At 30.9% G+C, this 18714-nt stretch overlaps 1 protein-coding gene and 1 long non-coding RNA gene across 4 annotated transcripts in view; one reads left to right on the top strand and one right to left on the bottom strand.

Annotated features, from left to right (window-relative positions):
- The first annotated feature begins 1153 nt into the window (after positions 1-1153).
- LOC145278578 (uncharacterized) overlaps positions 1154-18714 on the top strand; it is a 29639-nt gene continuing 12078 nt past the window's right edge. For 2 of the 3 annotated variants that reach the window (XM_080130672.1, XM_080130671.1), the window contains exons 1-3: positions 1231-1384; positions 13804-14152; positions 15200-15219. In XM_080130672.1, the coding sequence (XP_079986798.1) occupies positions 1307-1384; positions 13804-14152; positions 15200-15219 (447 nt within the window). In that variant the 5' untranslated portion in view covers positions 1231-1306. Of the gene's footprint in view, positions 1385-9270; positions 9348-13803; positions 14153-15199; positions 15220-18714 lie in introns of all 3 variants that reach the window. The other variant, XM_080130673.1, reaches the window with a different exon arrangement.
- Positions 13307-14710, bottom strand: LOC145278614 (uncharacterized). The gene is made up of 2 exons (XR_013868380.1): positions 14340-14710; positions 13307-14277 (listed from the first exon to the last, which is right to left on the bottom strand). It is a non-coding gene; the product is annotated as an uncharacterized LOC145278614 (long non-coding RNA).

Below are 18714 nucleotides of genomic sequence, written 5' to 3'. Positions count from 1 at the left end.
GCATTTAGGTAAAAATGCACTTCCATATAAATAATTGAATTCATTTAATAAGTATCGTTAACAAAAACAAACAAACAACATCTACATAAAAATCTGATAAATTAGTAGTCGTGCAAGATAGCTCAGTGGAAGAGGCTTAGGCTTCTTATTGCGGGGTCCTGATTTCGAGTCTCGTTAGATTCAGTCACTGAGATGAGTCGTAGATGATGAAACACGTGTCAGTGGATAATTATATTTTAAAAATTGTCAGTGGATAATTATATTTTTAAAATAATATATATATAAAATAAAAATGAATAAAACGTGATGTTCTTGATTTTATTATTATTTTCTATAATTGTGAACTTTAGTATCTAATTGTTATAAACATTTTGGAAAGAATTGTTAACAAAAATATTATATTGATCTAAAGTGTTGCTCTTTGTCTTGTTGACCGAAATTAAAAAAAATTTTTTTTTCCAGAATTCAACCTAATTTAAAAAATACAGAAAATACAGAAAAATTAATTAAGGAACCATCCCAAAAAGCTGTATAATCTACATATCCGTTCCATATCGAAAATCTCATATTCCAAAAATCACGTAAATTGCTCAAGTTATTTTTCTTTTTAATATAGAAAATCATTTATTTTTTTTTGCAATTTTGGTACTAGTGCAGAGAGTGATCCGGACGTAAATAATACCGTTATTATTTAAAAAGCCATTTTTAACATGGGGAGGGAAGGGTGTTTTGTACCTATTCTATACTTCAACCTTACAATTGAATAAAAAAACATATCATAAAACTTTAATTAAACTTGGAAATACGATTTAAAAAATAGCGTGGATCTGGATCACTCTCTGCACTAGCACCACAATTTTTAACGATTTTAATAGTAAAGTGTAGCTATTACAAGATTGATTTTGATCTCGGTAGTTCGAATTGAGTTGTCTGTCCCTTATTTATAAAACATGGCAGATCAGAATACTTCGTCTCGCTTAGTCATAAAATTTGATTTTCTTAATTAAAAAAAAAATACTTGATCAATATAGGTGATTTTTGGAATATGTCATTTTCGCACCGTAACAGGTACGTACATCTTTAAGATTTTTTTGTATTTTTTTTGTGATTATGTTGAATTCTTAACTTCCGCCAAGTTTTTTCCTTCTTTCCTAGAGAAATATCACGTCGTCTTTGTGAAGTTATGGTGACCTGGGATTTTATGCTAATTAGATGTGAAACTGAAAACGAGGCTGAGTGAATTTGGTTTCCTACCAGAACGAGGCTCTCTCTCTTCGCGCAAGACGAAGGAGAAAGGTCCGTCAAGATGGAGCTGTTAGCTGGCTATGGCGATGATGGAGACAAATCGGATTCTCCAGATCACAGCAGCGACGTTGGTGAAAAGGTAATAGACTTTCGGTGATATTTAACTTGCATTGTTTGATTGTATTACGTCATAAATTTTTTATCGCCTTTTTTTTTCTCAAACAAATATCAGTGACAAATCGTTTTTGTAGTGTTTCAACGTCTTTCAAAATGGCGAAATTGATTTGTTTTTATATTCGACGGTTTCTTTTGATAAAAAAAATTTGCTCTAGTCGATAGCTTTTTGCTTTATTAAACATCTATATTTTTAAGGCAATTTAGCATATTTTTCTCTGTTCTTTATTTATATAAATCTGTTGATGATTTTTATTTTTTTAAGGATTTTATCGCAAATTAATTAGTCGCGTCTAATAATAGTTCACTTGAAGAATGGCAAAAATAATTTGATTTTTTTGGGTTTCTTTTTCTCATTTCGCTTTTAAACTGAATATTAATTTTACAACTTGTCTATCGCATGTATTTTAATTCGACATCTTTAACCCTTGAATGAAATACTAATTAAAGTTATATCTTGTAAATATTTTCCTTTTTAAAATACAAATTAAACTTTAAATTACCGTCCAAACAGATTTTGGTACTTATGCAGTTTAGGAACCGTGTTTTTTAAGATGTGATTTTATTTTCAAGTTAAATTTAATTTTTGCATCTTTCCATTAAATTGTTAAGTGAAATTACAGAATAGTTAATCCCATGATAACAATGGGTTTCTAATTGATAACGTCATTATTTCAGTACGGCCCGTATTATGCATTAAATACGTAAAGTTTTTTTTACCTGCTATTAAATTATGTGAAAAATAATTTAAATCTCAAATCTGATTTTTTTTTTTTTTTTACAAACAAATGATTTATTTACACGGCGCACGTAAAGAAGCAGTACCCCCTTCGCTTTATTTTTTGTTATCTTTTTTGTTTTGTTTAGTGGGTTATTATCGAATGGTCATTAATCAACCAGATTATCAAAAAAAAATTTTTTTAATTCAATATTTAACATTTAAGTGGTACTCCGTTTCTAATACAAAGTTCGTCGCTTCTACACTATTAGGACGAAATTTCGGAAATCGTAGTACTGAATTTCACATGAAAACAATGGTATCTTCGTATTCCTTGTATTTTTAAGATATAAAAAAATTACAAAAATCGATAAGGTAGAAAATTATTTATTAAAGAAGAAAAAAAAATAGAATTCGATCGTAAGAGTTCAAAAGGGGGGTAATTTTGGGGAGTTTGTTTTACTATACACATAGATTCGAAAAGGTTGTCAAAAAAAAAAAATATATATATATGAGCAAACAGTTAATGAAATATGTTAAAAAACACTTTGAAATGAGTTAAAAACATTTAATCTGAAAAGGAAACACTAGATAAATATTTTTATTTTTAACATATTTCATTAACTGTCTGTTTGCTCATATTATAAGCTCTATTTCCTATTTGGTATTATCGAGCTTTTATATCTGGCTGAAATAATTTTATAAATATTAATTCTTTAATATTTATAATTTACTTTAATTTTACCATCTTGGATCATTTTGGTAAATTCAATTGTAATTTCATTTTATATATATATATATATATATATATATATATATAACAAAGAAATTGGTGCTAGTGCACTTACTGATCCACGCTATTTAAAAGGTATTTTCAAATGTAAAGTTTTGATATCTAACGTTGTAACACGAACTTTGGCCACGATGAAAAAAGAAAATGGCAACTCTCTCTGGTGTGACCGGAAGTTAGGGGTTAAAACGGAGGGGCTACAAAAAAAGGAAAATTTCTTTAACAACCCCTTATCTATGTATCCATCTCATCTATTTATGTATCTATTCATCGTGGCTACAAAGTTTGTGTTCAATTAATTTAGTACAACGCAACAATTGAAAACTGAACCCCCACATGAAAAGTTAAAAAAAATTTCAATGTCTTCTTCTAATCTGAAATTTAACTCTGTAATCGGTGATATTAACAGGAAAAAAGGAAAATTGTGGAATTTAGAGGGGTGGTGGTGGAGTCCACCACCACCCCTCTAAATTCCACCACTGGTGGTGGACTGGTGGACACAGTCTCGACAACGTCCGCCTGTTTTTATTAAATTGTAAGGTTAAAGTGCAGAATAAGTACAAAACACACTTCCCCTCTCCGATTTAAGAATGGCTTTCTTAATAATAGCGTTATTATATCAGCACGGATCAATAAGTGCACTGCACTTGCACTAGCACTAGTACCCAGAAATGTTATCAAAGGCAAGATAAGTTACTTTTCTATTAAATCGGATAAGTTTTTGTTTTGTTTGCCGGCAGCCTTCAACATTACTCGTTTTTCGAAGCGAATAAACATGTTACATAAAATAAAAACACTAAAAAATTATCCAATTAAGTAGAAAAGTAACTCATCTTGTCTTCGATAACATTTCTTTGTTATATTTGTTTTTTTTTTGACAGCCATTTCGAATCTGTGTATAGTAAAACAAACCCGTTGAAACCATCCCTTGTTTTTTTATCTGAAAACTCCATTTATCGACTACAAAATCTCGTCCCAATTCTGTAAATCGATTTCTCATTTTGGAAGCATAAAAATTTTTTCAGCCGAAGTTCGCGAATTTAGTCTTTTAAAAGCAGTTTGGTCTTCAAAAAAGTCTAATTTCGTAAAATTTGGCCGAAAAAGTCGATGCTTTCAAAATGTGGGATCGATTTACTAAAACGTTGTATTAGAAACGGAGCAAGCAGTGCAAGCACCCCTTTAAAATGTTGAATATTGATATTTAAAAAAAAATTTTTTTTTAAAATGCTTTGATAATTTGGTAGATTAGTAATCATTCGATAATAATCCGCTGAAAAAAATAATAAAAATACAGAGGGAGGGGTACCGCTTCCATACGTTAAAATCAATTAAATATTCCCAACCTTTGTTTAGTAATAATAATTAAAAAAATATAATCAACTTAAAAAAATTAAAACTGTAATAAACAATTATTTGAAACTGTTTTCTACGTTTAAACCAAAACTGATGAGTGTACATTATTTACGCAAGTTTTAAATTTCTGTGGTCCTTTCCTGGAAATTAAGAGTTAGCGTTATATATGAGATAAAGACTGGATACTAAACTCTTTCTAGGTATTTATTTTTAAGGTAAAAGATTATTTTTTTCAAATTAATTTCCATGATAACGAAAGTATACACATCCTTGTACGTGATTATTAAAAAATTGAAACTAACTGATGCCTTAAAAAAAAAAAACTGATGTACGAGAATAGGCAACAAAAATCGATATCCAAACGATTTTAATATTGCGAACAAATGATTTGAATAAAAAATATGGTATTTTGTAGAGAAAGTATCGTATTTAAATAATATTATCATTTAAATCTCATTCTTAACATGGAGAGGATGTTTTCAAAACTTGTTTGATGAAAGTACAGAATATGTCAACGGATCATCAAATCTAAGGGAGATAACCAGCATAAACATAGCAAAAATAAGCATATTTTGCAAGATATAATTTTGGACGCTGAAATAATCAGAACAATGAAAGAATGTTAAATGAAAAAAAAAGATTTTTTTTTTTTTTGTGAAAATATTGAATAAACAATGCTTAATTTAATTTAATATCATTAATTTAACAAATTAAGTTTAAGTTATATTTATATATTTTAGAGGTTTCTTTCCTAATGCTCCTGAAATAGTAAAAAAAATAGTTTTGTTGTCTCTGATGCTTTTTCATAAAAGGAAAAATTAATTAATGATTTTTGTTTAAGAATTTAAAAAAGCTTCTTTCTTAGAACTGCACGCCTGTGGAACTCTGTTCCATCTGCCTGCTTCCCACCGGACTACAACTTGGATGTCTTCAAGTCCAATGTTAACAAATTCCTAATGAACCGCCCCCTTAAGTAAACACATCATCAAATCTCCACACTAACGTAAGGTACTTGCAATAACCCTTATCCATGAATGGCTTCCGGGCCTTGATAAGTGGTGATCACTGTGTAAAAAAAAAACCAAAAAAAAAACTATAACTTTAGTAAAGGTATTTTTGTTAGCATAATACATTTTCACTAAGATTTAAAAAAAATAATGGGTTCATTATATTCTGTGATTGTTAATGAATACTGAAAATTTAATTAAAATTGGTTGATTCCCTGAATTTAAAATTTTTAAGTGAATAGAAGGGCCAAAATGTTTACATTTTGGGGATTGGCCATTCATTTTGTGCATATCTATTACTTGTGTTTCAAATAAAAAAACGCTTTAAAATAAGTTAAAGCACAAAAAAATCTTACCAAGTAGGCAGAACGGTAACTTATTTTTTATTTGCTAACATTTGTCATATATATATATATTTTTTTTTTTTTTTTTACGCTTTTCCAATTTGTCTCTAGTAAAAAATACTCAATATAGGAAGAAAACAGCCTTTAACATTCAAATGTGATTTTGAAAACTTTAAATTGTCAAATAAAAAAAGTAATTTTCTGATTAGGATTTAAGTTTATAGTCTTAAGCAAAAACCAGGTATTGTCTTTTGCTTCATTCTTAAACCAGCATTTGTCGACGGTGCCTTTATTTTTTTATTGAACTAAAAATCGCTTATGATAAACTTACATCTTCATTTATTTGACATGAAATAAAGAGAATTTAAAACAAAAAACGAGCCAGGTAGGTAAAGTAACTTATTAGCTATAGTAACATTTATTTATTGTGTATTTGATTTTAAAGTCATTTGTTGGCGTAACTGCAAAGTTATTATGTCCTTTTTGGCGAAGCTGAATCGTCACTACATTAAAAACTGACCTTGTGTCTAACTTTGCTCTTGCGATGAGGTTATTTATAGCTGATGTAAAATGCAACCATCAATTCCTGAAAATTATTGCTAGAAAACTTGCTTTAAATTTGAAATTTCATTTTGATTTTTTTTTCAAAGTCATAACAATTTTCACTTGAAATCTGATCATGTTTAAAACAAAAATTAGAAAAAACATGTTATTTTTGCCATTCAAATCCCTAAAACAATTTAATTTACGTTTCGGTTAAAAATGTCAATTTGATTTGCAATGAATTTTTTATTAACCTATAGATATTTACAAGTAAAATATCAAAGTTCTGCTTTGAATATTTTTTTTATCTATTTTCTAAATACTATTAATTAATGATCACATTTTCAGATTATAAATTTAATAATCAAATTTAATTTTTGATATCTTTGCATTTACCGACCCATTTTTTTCGTGATGTCTCAGCATATTTTAGCAGCTTAGGTAAACTGCCGGAATATGCTGAGTGCTAATATTTTAACATTAGAAAAGGAACAATTATTGTAATTACAATAGAAGTACAATAAACAAAAGTGTAACTCCACCTACAATGAATTTCATGAATTTTTTTAAAATAAAATTTTTGTATTTTTATTATAAGAAGGATTTTTTATATAATGGTTTTTTTTTCCTACTTGTTTTTCTATTAAGGTGAGGGGATAGGTTATTTTCTAAGGAATATTTTCAGTCGACTGAGTGCAACCGCCATCAGCAAAGAGGCTTCCACATGATTTGTCATAGGGGAGCTACATAATGAAGACTAGTTCACCATTAAGTGTTGGAACTCTTCTGATCCTGTGGGCTTTCTAACAGTTGGATACAATTGTGGTTCCCAGTAGAATATGGGAAAGTTTAATTTTTTGACGTTACGGTTTGGGAACCCTCCTTCTCGGTGAGGTCATATCCTTCAAAAACCAGTGTGGTTTCAGGATCCTCCTAATATTGTTTCCTTCTATTGAATAGATTCCACGTAACATATTATCCAAACTAATTAGATTCATGGCGACATCTGTTTTTTTTTTTTTTTTTAATGATTTTAATTTTTTTGTGCGAATAAAATTAGTATTTCTTTTCAATCCTCTGACGAGTTTCATTGGGGAAACATTCCATACATTTCTAATGATGTATGGTCAATTGATTTTTCATTGGTTAAGCGTTTTCACCGTATTCCAGCAGTTTATCTAAGCTGCTGGTATATGCTGAAGCAATATTTATGGAAAAATGGGTCGGTAAATGCAGAAGAACCCAATTTTGTTTTTAGCAAGAGATTCAGTTTTCTATGTACGTGGATTTTTATCCAATCTTTAGTCAATGATTTGTATGAATTAAACATTTCCGCGATTTTCTTTGCCAAAAATTAAAGTTCCTTTGTTCACTTTTCAAATTTACTTTTGAAATATTTAGTAATTTTACTTAGGTTAAAAAATTATAGGAACATATTAGTTTTGTTTCATTTTAAATCTGTTATGAACTGAAAACAAATTTCTTCCTTAGAAAAAGGATCTTTTTCTGATTGTTTTTACATGCGTTAAACCAGGTAAGTAAAATGGTTTCTTAGTCAGACTTGGTATTTGTAAAGAAAATGTTTTTGAGAAACCATCTGAAATATTTTTACCAGGAAAGAAGTGGGGGTGGATGGGTGTTTTAGGTGATCAGGTACAATTTGTACTATTAAATTTCCTTTGCAAATAGAATTCAACTATGTCAATATCTACTGATATGATTTATCTGCAAACATTTTTCCTAAATAGTTTGAGAAAATCTATTAGGAAAAATATCTAAAACGTAATATTTTGTATATTAGTCTTAGATAGTGATCTCTTTAAAAAATCATTTTGTCTAACAAGTTTACTTCATATACTGCAGCTATTATTTTTAACTATGGCTGAATATAATTTGATGTGAAGGCAAAAATAAGGAAACGATTATTTCAACTTTAATTGGAAACAAAATTGTTTATATTATCTCAATGTAAGAAAAACTCTTTAAAGCATAAGGCACTAATACAGTGTAGGCTCCAGGGCTTATTGGCAAGCATACCTGAAAGATTTTTAAAATTTTAGGAAATAACACCTGTATATGCGACATCGTCCAATTTTCATTACTTGTTTATAGATGACTTCTACATGAAGATGAAGTTATAATAAAACTAATTGTAGCTGTCGATAAACTTGTCAGTCATGAGTTTCCTTTTGAAAGATATCCATTCAGTCTTGCAGTTGTTGTATAGAAATATTGGATTTTTTTTTATTCACATAAATCAGATTTATTACACGTTTCTGTATTTTATGATTGCAATTTTATTTGCATCAATGGTAAGTTTTTTTTTGTCTTTTTTTGTTTTTTGATGTTTTTGGGTTGTACATTTTGGTGTAACTTTTCAGGAATTGTGAATTTGTCAAACTTGTTACTTAAAAACTTCAGCCAATGCACGATTAAAATTATTGTTGAACCCCTACTTAAAAATTCATCAGTTTAGGTTTTAAAGAATAAATTAAAAATTAATGGATTATAAATAATTGAATAATAATCCTTAAAATTGGTTTTCTTGCATTGGGATTTTTTGTTTAAACATTTTATATCGTAACATTTTAGATATTTCTTTTCCTTTTTACTATATAAATTCTATACAAACATATCCCACATGTTCATTTTTTTAAATATTTTTATTTTAAGAATTGATATCAAATGTTCTAAGCTTTAAAATATTATTAGATACTTAAGTTTTTTTTTTTTTTCATTTCATATTTGTGTGTGGATTGTAGAATTTATGCGCTATAAATATGGAGAAATGCTATTTAATGTTTTTACTAAATTAAAATCATTCTATATTGTCCTCTTTGTAATAACGAGATTCTGTATTTAGTGATACCCCTCCCCCCCATGATTTGCTATATTTGAAAGCTACTATAGATGTGTTGATTGTTTAGTTGCCCCCTCTTTCTCCCTTTCTGTCCCCCAGTCAATCTAATTTCTAGATTAATAATCTGATGATGATAGTAATGTTAGCAATCCCTGAGTACTATAATAATAACTTATATGCATGAATCAAAGATCAGATGTAACTAGATTTTTTGCTTTCACATATTTAACCTGAAGTCATATGACTTGCGAACAAGCGCCACTATATTGGCCCACCTGCTTGGCTGTGTAAGGAATCACCACTGGTACACTGCGTAAGTACTGACAGATTGGCAAGTTTTGCCCTTCTGATATTTTTTTCTTCTATTTCTTCTTCAAACTGTCAATAGTGCACATGTATTTATATTTGTTAGTTGTTACATTTTTTTTTTTTTTATACAAACGTAAAATGTGGCCATGGATTCAATGAGTTAAGAAAAAAAAAACTTTCTCGGACCATAAATATTCAACGACATTTTCAAATTCAAAAATAATCCATAAAACTATCCACAAGTTAACAATTCAGTTTAAATTATAAAAATTGCAATATTCACTTTAAAAAAAATTGACCTAAAAAAAACAAACATGCTAAAATATTTTCATAAACATGTAAAGTTTAGATACTCTTTAAAAAATACATATATGAGAAAACGGCCAAATTTCATTGCATTTTATTTAACTGAATTGTCTGTTCTCTGAAACTGGATTTCATTCTGCTTGTTTTATTGTAGTTCTTTGTCCAATTTTTAGGCAAATGTTTTTTTTTTTTAAAAGGCACCCAAAATGTTTGTTGTAAAGGCACCAAGTGGAAATTAGGTTTTTTTTTTTTTTTTGTCTCCTTGCTATATATATTGGATATTTGTTTCTAAGACAAATTTCTGTCAGTTAAAGATATGAATATTTGGCATTTTAAAGGAAAAAAATCTCAAATCTTGTGTTGCTGCACTGAATGTAAGTCAACTGAAAAGTGCCAATTTGTATTTAAATTTTTTGTAAATGTTTTTTTTTTTTTTTGTCTTCATAATCAGGTTTTATTTTTCTCGCTCAGCTTTTGTTCTTTTTTAAAGTCTCATCTTTGGAGCAACAAATAATTTCATATCGATTTGCAGAGATGCCACAAGGTACCTGTCCTACGTCCCAGATGCATACAAAAAAAAGGACGCATTAAACTCCTGATCTCTGCATCCCAGAGACAAACTTCATTTTTGCTTAACATTTAAACTATGCCAGACAAACAAAACAAAAAACAAGTCTTTTCCGTGGATGTATCTAAATTATAATAAAGATAGTAAGAAAAATTTCTGGTTAACAGACTTTGTCTTAAGAGTTAATTTTCAAACTGTATCTTTTAATGTCTATCTCTTGGACAGTAAACATCTATTCTCTTATTCTATCTCCTGTCTTTTTCACTACAATTTGTCAATCTCTATCAAATCAGCAATAAATAGGGGAGAGGGTAACAAAAAAAGACTATTTAAAAAAAAAAAATTCTTTGGATAATTTAGTCTAGAGCTCTACAGTCTTGCATTAAAATTTATTAAACTTGAACGCTGAGTGAAATCACTACTTGGCGTTGTTGAGGACATTGCTGGATTTGAAAGTAAGGTTTCTAGATTAAAAAAAAAATAAAACTTGTTTAGGAATATAATTTTATAAAATCTCTTGAAGCTTTAGTATTAGTCATTTCCCTTTCTCATAAACTAGTTGCATGCTAACATAAACGGCAGTATACCATTAATACGGACTACTGTGAAGACTTTTTTTTTTTTTTACCTTCATGTAGTTTAAAATTAAGAATTTAGATTTTTTTTTCTCCTGCATGAATTCGTGATGCAAGGGAACGTTTTTATTTGGCAAAAATTGTATTTAAACACCAAGTATATCATATTCTGATTAAAAGTAATAAAACTGATTTATATTCCGCTTTTTTATTTATTTTTTTTTTCAGCTTATCAATGTTAAGATTGCATTACTTTTCTGAATTGTTAGCTGCATAAATCATTGTCCTCTCCCACCCCTATCTCTAGACAGATCAAGTTCTGATTTTGTTAAACTCCTCTCCACTGTTAATCAATTCATCAGAGTTTGAATGAAGGAAAACATTCTCAATTGATTGGCCATTTTCGTGCAATATGGTTGAATTCTCATCAGAATCCATTCAACTGAAATTTTCTCTAATTTTTTATTCATTCAAAAAAAATTTATTAAAGATAAAAAATATTTTGAAATGGAATTTTTGTATAATTTTTATCCATTGAAATTTATCTTTTGACATTAAAAGCATTGCAAGTGCGAACATGAGTGAGCACAAGATTTGTTTGAAATGTGGGGAAAACCAGCTCTTCAGAAAGGGGAATTTGATTGGAAACAAAAATACCTGTATATCAACAATTCCTCTCAAATGAGGGACCTTTAGAAAGAAAGGTGATGTTGGATATTGGTCTATTATAGACAAAGTTAGACTTTTTTTTTTTTTTATTTACTTCAATCGAAGTTCTCAGAAATCAAGGGGCCCACTACCTGGGGCTAACACTTGAACTCTATATGAGATAGATATTTGAATGTTCCATTAAAGTTCTTTATCTCTCAAACATCGAGTTTATGAAGAAAGTGAGAACATAATTTTCTCTCTCCAATTAACTATTTTCATATGTTGTATATCTTTCATTTTGGTTTCTTGGTCTTACTGGATTTCAGGACAAGAATTTATCTAGTCTGGAGTATCCACCTTCGTGCTTGAGGTAACATCACTTGGAGAAAGTGCACCATTCCTCATAAAAGCTAATGTGGGTTAGCCATACCAAGGAGATCTTATGTGGGCTGCAAATACTATGTGATTTGGAATATTTGGTCAGTGTCTACTTCTAGGGAAAAATATCCTCATGTCCGGTTGTTCTGGCAAACCCCTGTATAAAGAGACCTTAGACACTCGAGGATAATGTCTAGTAGACATTAATGAGCTATGTTCAATTAAAATGAAATAAATTTATGAATATTCATGAAATTTCAAACTATCAGAAGAAAATATTATGTTGTGCACATTTGTATAACATGGAGGGGAGAGGTGTGAATCGTGTATATATTTGAGTTTCTAAATCGTTTAGTGTATGATTGTATGCGAATGTATATACAGGTGACTGCTTAGTGTGGCGATCATCTAATATAGAGTTCATTGTGTGTGTGTGTACATTTAATTACAGTTCATGACAAAACAATATACATAAATATCTTTACAACATGAAGGACGAATAACACTTATTTGGGGTTTACACATCTGGCCAATCAGAAACATATCTGGTCCATGCTTTTTTGTATTGAATTTTCACCCCAAACAAGACACAGTGCCACTTTGATGTATGGGGCTATCTGGGATATAATTGCAGGGATACTATGTAGGGAGTTAAGCAGCAAGATTTGTTTACATTACACTTGAACTTTTGCATGTCAGTACAGTTAGGAAGGCAGGAACCCGGAAGGGAATTCCAAAATCCAGCAGTTTTGAGGAAGAAACTATTAGAGTAGATGGCTTTCTGGCATCAGAGGATCTCTGTAGGGGTGGGATTTTGCTACTTGTTGGGTTTGTTGGGGGGTATTCACGTCAAGGGGGTACAAGGGCTTGCAGTTCATCAGAGCATCTACCATTAAAATACTTGTGAAACAAGCAGCATTTCATTGATGCGACAGAGGCTGGAGTCTAGCTGACAGTTCGGGACCTATCAGGTTGGAGACTCTTTTGAGCCCTGTCCAAGGCTTTTGTTGGAGAGAACTGGAGCAACCTCAGCAGAGCATTTTTAATAGTACAGTTAGGATGAGATCAGGTCCACATGCTTTTGAGGTGTCTATTTTTTTAAATTTTTTTTTATTTTTTTTAATTTTTTATATCCTGTATTATAGAAGGGGTGATTTTCAGCTCATCTAGTGTGGTGTCTGTCTGCAAATGAAAATCAGGGAGGGAGTGGTTTGTTGGGTCCAGTGTAGAGTTTGAAGCAAACTGGTAAGTATGTTAACCTTCTTGGTTGTCATGCAAACAACTTCATGATTGTTGGGGGGGGGGGAATTGTTGATTGTCATTGCTACACTGTTGTAGATTTTCCAGAAATCATGAGTTCCTAATTTCTGCACTTCAATGTGTTTCTGGTGGTTTTGGTGTATTCTCTCTTAGCTATCACTATTTGATTTTCTTAGTTAAAAACTAATTGATCATTTCGTGATATTTACGTATATCATACAGATGTTTTTTTTTTTTATATAAGATTTATTCTGAACAAGACCCGAAAGAGATTGAATTTCTTGTGAATTGGTTTGTGATTTCAACTCGTTTTTATGCAAAGCTGCCCACTTTCATACTCAGAATTTCCATTTTAAATTCTCATAACCATGAAACTAATTGCGATATTTACGCAATTCAAATATTTTTTTTTTTCCATTTAATGGAATTAACATTCTGAAATAAAATGGAATTTTAAGAGATTTGACAATAAAAATTTTTTTTATTGAAGGCATCAAAAAAATACAGCAGTTAACCATTATCTCCCACCCTCTATCCACAATATATTTCGGTATACAAGTTTTTAGTATGTAATGGCTCTTTGGCATGCTAATAGTCATTTAATAATTTTAAAATCAGTTTCATTACTTTTTTGACAGACATTATGAATGTTCTTTTTTCTCCCATTGACTTGTTAAAATGCAAGAAATAATTTCAGTTTGTTTTGCTTTTTTCTTCTGCAGGATGCTAGCCCTCCAAGTGTTCGGGCGCCATCTTTCACTCCTTACTTACAGGCCGAGTGGGAGTCGTTTGAAAAGATGATTGGTGGGGGAGGAGAAGGGGAGAGTCGATCAGGAACTACATCGAATGCACAGATGTTTACACCAATTCCTCCTGTAGCTGATTTTTCAAATGGTTCCAGTGCCAGCCAAGAAATTCGCCGGAGAAAGTCTAGTGACAACACACAGGTGACAGAGACTGATCTGCACAGCCGATCATCATCATCTTCTTCACCTCACCAGAGATCTTTGAGTCCTTCAACTTCCAGTTCTTCAAGCAGTTCTCGTTCAAGTTCATTAGACAGAGCCAAAGGTTGGAAGACATTTCACTTTTAATCTGTGATTTAACTTGATGGGAGGGGTTTGTTGTCATGAAATTGTAGAGATCTTAAACAGCTTTTTTACCTTTTTTTTTTTAGTAATTTTCAATAATTCTACCTATTTTTAAAAAAATTTTCAATAATTCTACCTATTTTTAAAAAATTTTACAATAATTCTACCTATTTTTAAAAAACTTTTCTTTCAAAACTTTGTATTAAAAATGAAACTTGTTTAAATAACTATATGAACAATATAATATAGTTAACATTTTTTCTTTATCAGTATTTATGCCAAGATGTAAAAATAAATTAAAAAAAAAAAGTTAAAACTTTTATACTTTTCTTTTAAATATATCAAAGTGATGGTCTTTCATTTATTTTTTCTGAGAAATATTTTGAGTCTATTTTTTAAGTTGCTAAGAAACTATAAAACCAAACTTAAAATTCATGCATCATTGCTAAAATGGATAAAAGACAAATGGTGTTAATGTAAAAATTAAAAAAAATACATGAAGGTAATAAGTAATTAAAAAAAAAGAAAAAAAAAAAAATCACCAATAGTAAAAAAAGAATTATGGAAAATTCCTCACCTTATTTCATGTTAAACTAGTGGGTCTCTAACCAATGTAGCTACCAGAGATATGTAATAAAGACTTGTTAAACAACTTAAAAAAAAAAAAAAAAAAAATGAATTGAATTTAGGCATACTCAGAAGTAAAAATGTTAACAAGTTTGCATTTCAACTTGTCGACATATTTCTATATGCATTATTCATCCATCCAAACAAAGATTTTAATTGTTATAAACCATTCTTGGTTTATGATTACCATTTCCTGTTAATTTCAGTGTTATTTGACCAGTAGTTTAAGAGTTTTTCACTTAAATATTTACACATCCATGCACATCTACTGTTTTGTTTATATAGATTAGAAATTATATCTTTCATATTATGAAACAGGTTATGTTTTGGCCCAAAATGTTTTAATGTAAATTTATAAATTTGTTCCATTAATTTTTATCTTATTTTTTTTCTTCTCCAGATTCTAAAAGATTAAATACGGTAAGTGAATTTTGTATTTTTTAACCTTAATTTCTTTCTATTTACTTTTAAAATGAGCTGACCCATTAGAGGAATACAAGCCATCATTTATTTCAGCCACAATCGTTTTGGTTTTAGTAAAGAAAGAAAAAATAAAGCAATAAAACTGCTATTACATTTGAACCCTGAAACGCATTCTATTTACATTGTCTTAATAATAGGATATTCATAAAAAGGGTGTTTTGATCATATTGGTTCACTTTTTTTAAGGTTTTTGATTTGTTGTAAAATGTAAAAACAAAAATGTTTAGTCAACAAAGAAAAATATATTTGAACCCCCCCCCCAATCTCAAATGAAACTATAGATTTCTAAAGTTTACAATATTTTTTTTTTTTTTTTTTTTCCGATATCTAAAATGCTTTGTGGATTTCAATCTTCCTAATACTAATATCTTCAATAATTGCAATATTTTTAACATTTTCCCTCAATAAAAAAAATACCATAATGCTTGACCTGGCATAAAACAAACATTTATGTTAATAAAAACATTACCAATGCCATATAAGAATTAAGTGATCAAGTTGTGTGTGTGTGTGTGTATATATATATATATATACACACACACACACATTTAAATCATAAATAAGCTCATACATCTGTTCAACTAACTGTTAATTTGACCATATGGACATGTATCTTTTAAATAATCTGAAAACTAGAAACATGAACGTCTGAAAGAAATGATGTACAGAATAAGAAATAAACAAAATTTGTCAATAGGAAAATGACGTCACTACCAGAAAAGAAAATAACCATAAAAACCTAAGATAGGGAAGAAGCAATGATAAGAGGGTAACATAACGTAATAGACGCACTGAGACTAAAGCTGCTTTCAGGACTGCCAGCAACCACACTGTAAAAAAGTTATAAAGAACGCAAGAGAGTTATATGCTCAATCTGTTAAGTCCAAAGTAGCTGAGCAGTGGCTTGGTTCCCACCAGTTTTGGCAAATAGCAAACAGAATCCTGAACAGAAACGTGTGCTCTATCCCAACTATCCTCAATGGACCTGAGGTAATCTTGTCAGCATCAGACAAAGCCAAACTCTTTGCCAAGAACTTTGCAGCTAATTCTACCCTTTGCGACGAAGGCCGCCAACCTCCAATATTTCCTCCTGTATCAGAAGACACACTATGTGATATACAAATATCTGTACGTGAAGTTGCCAAGCTAATTAAAAACTTTGATTCCAGTAAAGCAACCGGCCCTGGCAGTATTCCAATTATAGTACTCAAAAGACTTCAACCAGAACTAGCGCCCATCCTTACAAAACTGTTTAAATGTTGCATTAAGGAGAATTGCTTCCCATCACCCTGGAAAATCTCATCAGTATACTCTGTATTTAAGAATTCAGGTGATCGCTCATCTTCCCCTCAGTACAGGCCAATAAGTCTCCTGTACGTCATGAGTAAGTTGATGGAAGCTGTGTTAAATAAGTAATCAACCATCTCAGCAAAAATAACCTTAGTGACACACAATATGGTTTCCGTTCTGCTAGATCTACAGCAGATGTGCTTACAGTTATCTCATAGGATTAGCGAATCTCTCAACAGAGGCAACCTTTCTAGGGCAATTGCTCTTGACATATCTAAGGCCTTTGATAGAGTATGGCATAAAGGTTTATTTCACAAGATCTCCAGCTACGGTATAGCTGGAAATATCTTAGGTTCATAAGAGTAGTGGTTGATGAGCAGAAATCAGAAGGTCTCAGTATTAATGCTGGAGTCCCTCAGGGGTCCATCCTGAGCCGAACTCTCTTCCTGATCTACATTAATGATCTTCCAAATCACATCCTTACATCATTCGTAGACATTTATGCTGATGACATTACTATCTATGGTAGTACATCTAAGACTGTAAATGACCAAGTTCTCTCTGATTCTCTCTCCTCTGATCTTGAGAATGTGGTACAATGGGGAAAGGAGTGGCTGGTTACTTTTAATGCATCTAAAACCAAGCTTGTATCTTTACATCATCAACATTCTGATCCCCATCTGGCATCAATTGAAATGAATGGCTCTCGTCTTGAGGAGGTCTCATGTTTTGACAAGCTTCTGGGCTTGACTTTTACTCCTGATCTTAAGTGGAACGCATACATTAAATCCGTTGCCAAGGCCGCTTGAACAATGGTGGGATCCTTCTATCGATCCAGTAGATATCTCACTGCTGATGCAATTCTCTATCTATATAAGAGCCAGGTACGTCCAAGGATGGAGTACTGTTACCACATCTGGGCAGGAGCTGCTAGAAAGGACTTATCCTGCGTTGATAGTTCAAAATAGACTTCGTAGCCTTGTAAGAGATGTCCTTTTCTCTTCCCTGCAACCTCTTTCTCACAGAAGAAATGTTGCAAGTTTGTCTCTGTTTTCTCGTTATTTTCATGGCAAGTTCTCGGCTGAACTCCAATCTATGGTCTCCCCTCTCCAAACTTTCACAAGAAACACCCGTCTAGCAGGAATCACTATCAATAATTTCCCCTACTCTTTATCTGTACCTAAACCTAAACGTCATGAGCAAAGTTTCTTTATTAGAACTACACACCTATGGAATTGTCTTCTGTTTTCTTGCTCTCCAGCTGACTACAATATGGTTGTCTTCAAGTCCAACGTAAACAAGTTTTTGATGAGCCGTGCCATACAAGTTAACAAATTCACCAAATTACCATTACTAATGATTACCATATTGTCCTATTTCTACTGTGCACTCTTTAACCCTTATCCTTGAGTGGCCTTCAGGCCTTGATAAGTGGTGATGGCAGTGTAAAAAAAAAAAAAAGCGAAAACTTAGGTCAATAGACACCCAAGTTTAAAGAATACTAAAACCTCCCCACTGCAAAATCATACTCCCCTCTTTCTCCACCTTTACACCTTTCCTTCACCACACCTCCCTCCAAAACCCCTACTACTCACATTCACAAAGTATACACCCTACTTTCTTCCAGAACGTAAACCACACCCTAATATCTTATAAAAACTAATGTAATTTTGACTCCTGTTTCATAATTGATTCTTTTTTGGTCTGATTAAGTGTTATCCTTGAATTGGGATTCCACTGAAACAATAATGAACTATATAATTGAAAACTAGTAATAAGTTATATATATATAATTTTATTTCAATTATTATAAACTAGCATTTCAGCCTGGCATTAACCAGGTGTTTAAATGTGTATGTTGAACAAAAAAAAAATGTGGAAGTGGGAAGGCAGGCTCGAACCCGTACCGCAAAGGAGGAAAAGAACGGGGTAAAAACCTAACGTCTATGCTGTTACGACCACCGCCAAACCGGAAGCAACATTTTTTAAAATTAAGGCTAGACAATCTAAAGGAGAGGATAACTTTAAAAAATATCGGCGAAAAAAGTGACCCCCCCCCTGTAAAAAAGTGCCTAGTTGAGAAGGGGAAGATATTAATGTTTTTAGCCAATTTTTTGATATTTGTCTTATGAAAGATCGAAT

This window comes from Euprymna scolopes, chromosome 1, assembly GCF_053919585.1.
Source record: "Euprymna scolopes isolate OS-2025 chromosome 1, ASM5391958v1, whole genome shotgun sequence".
In the NCBI taxonomy this organism is placed as follows: Eukaryota; Metazoa; Mollusca; class Cephalopoda; order Sepiida; family Sepiolidae; genus Euprymna; species Euprymna scolopes.
This window is presented reverse-complemented; position numbering and strand designations above follow the sequence as displayed.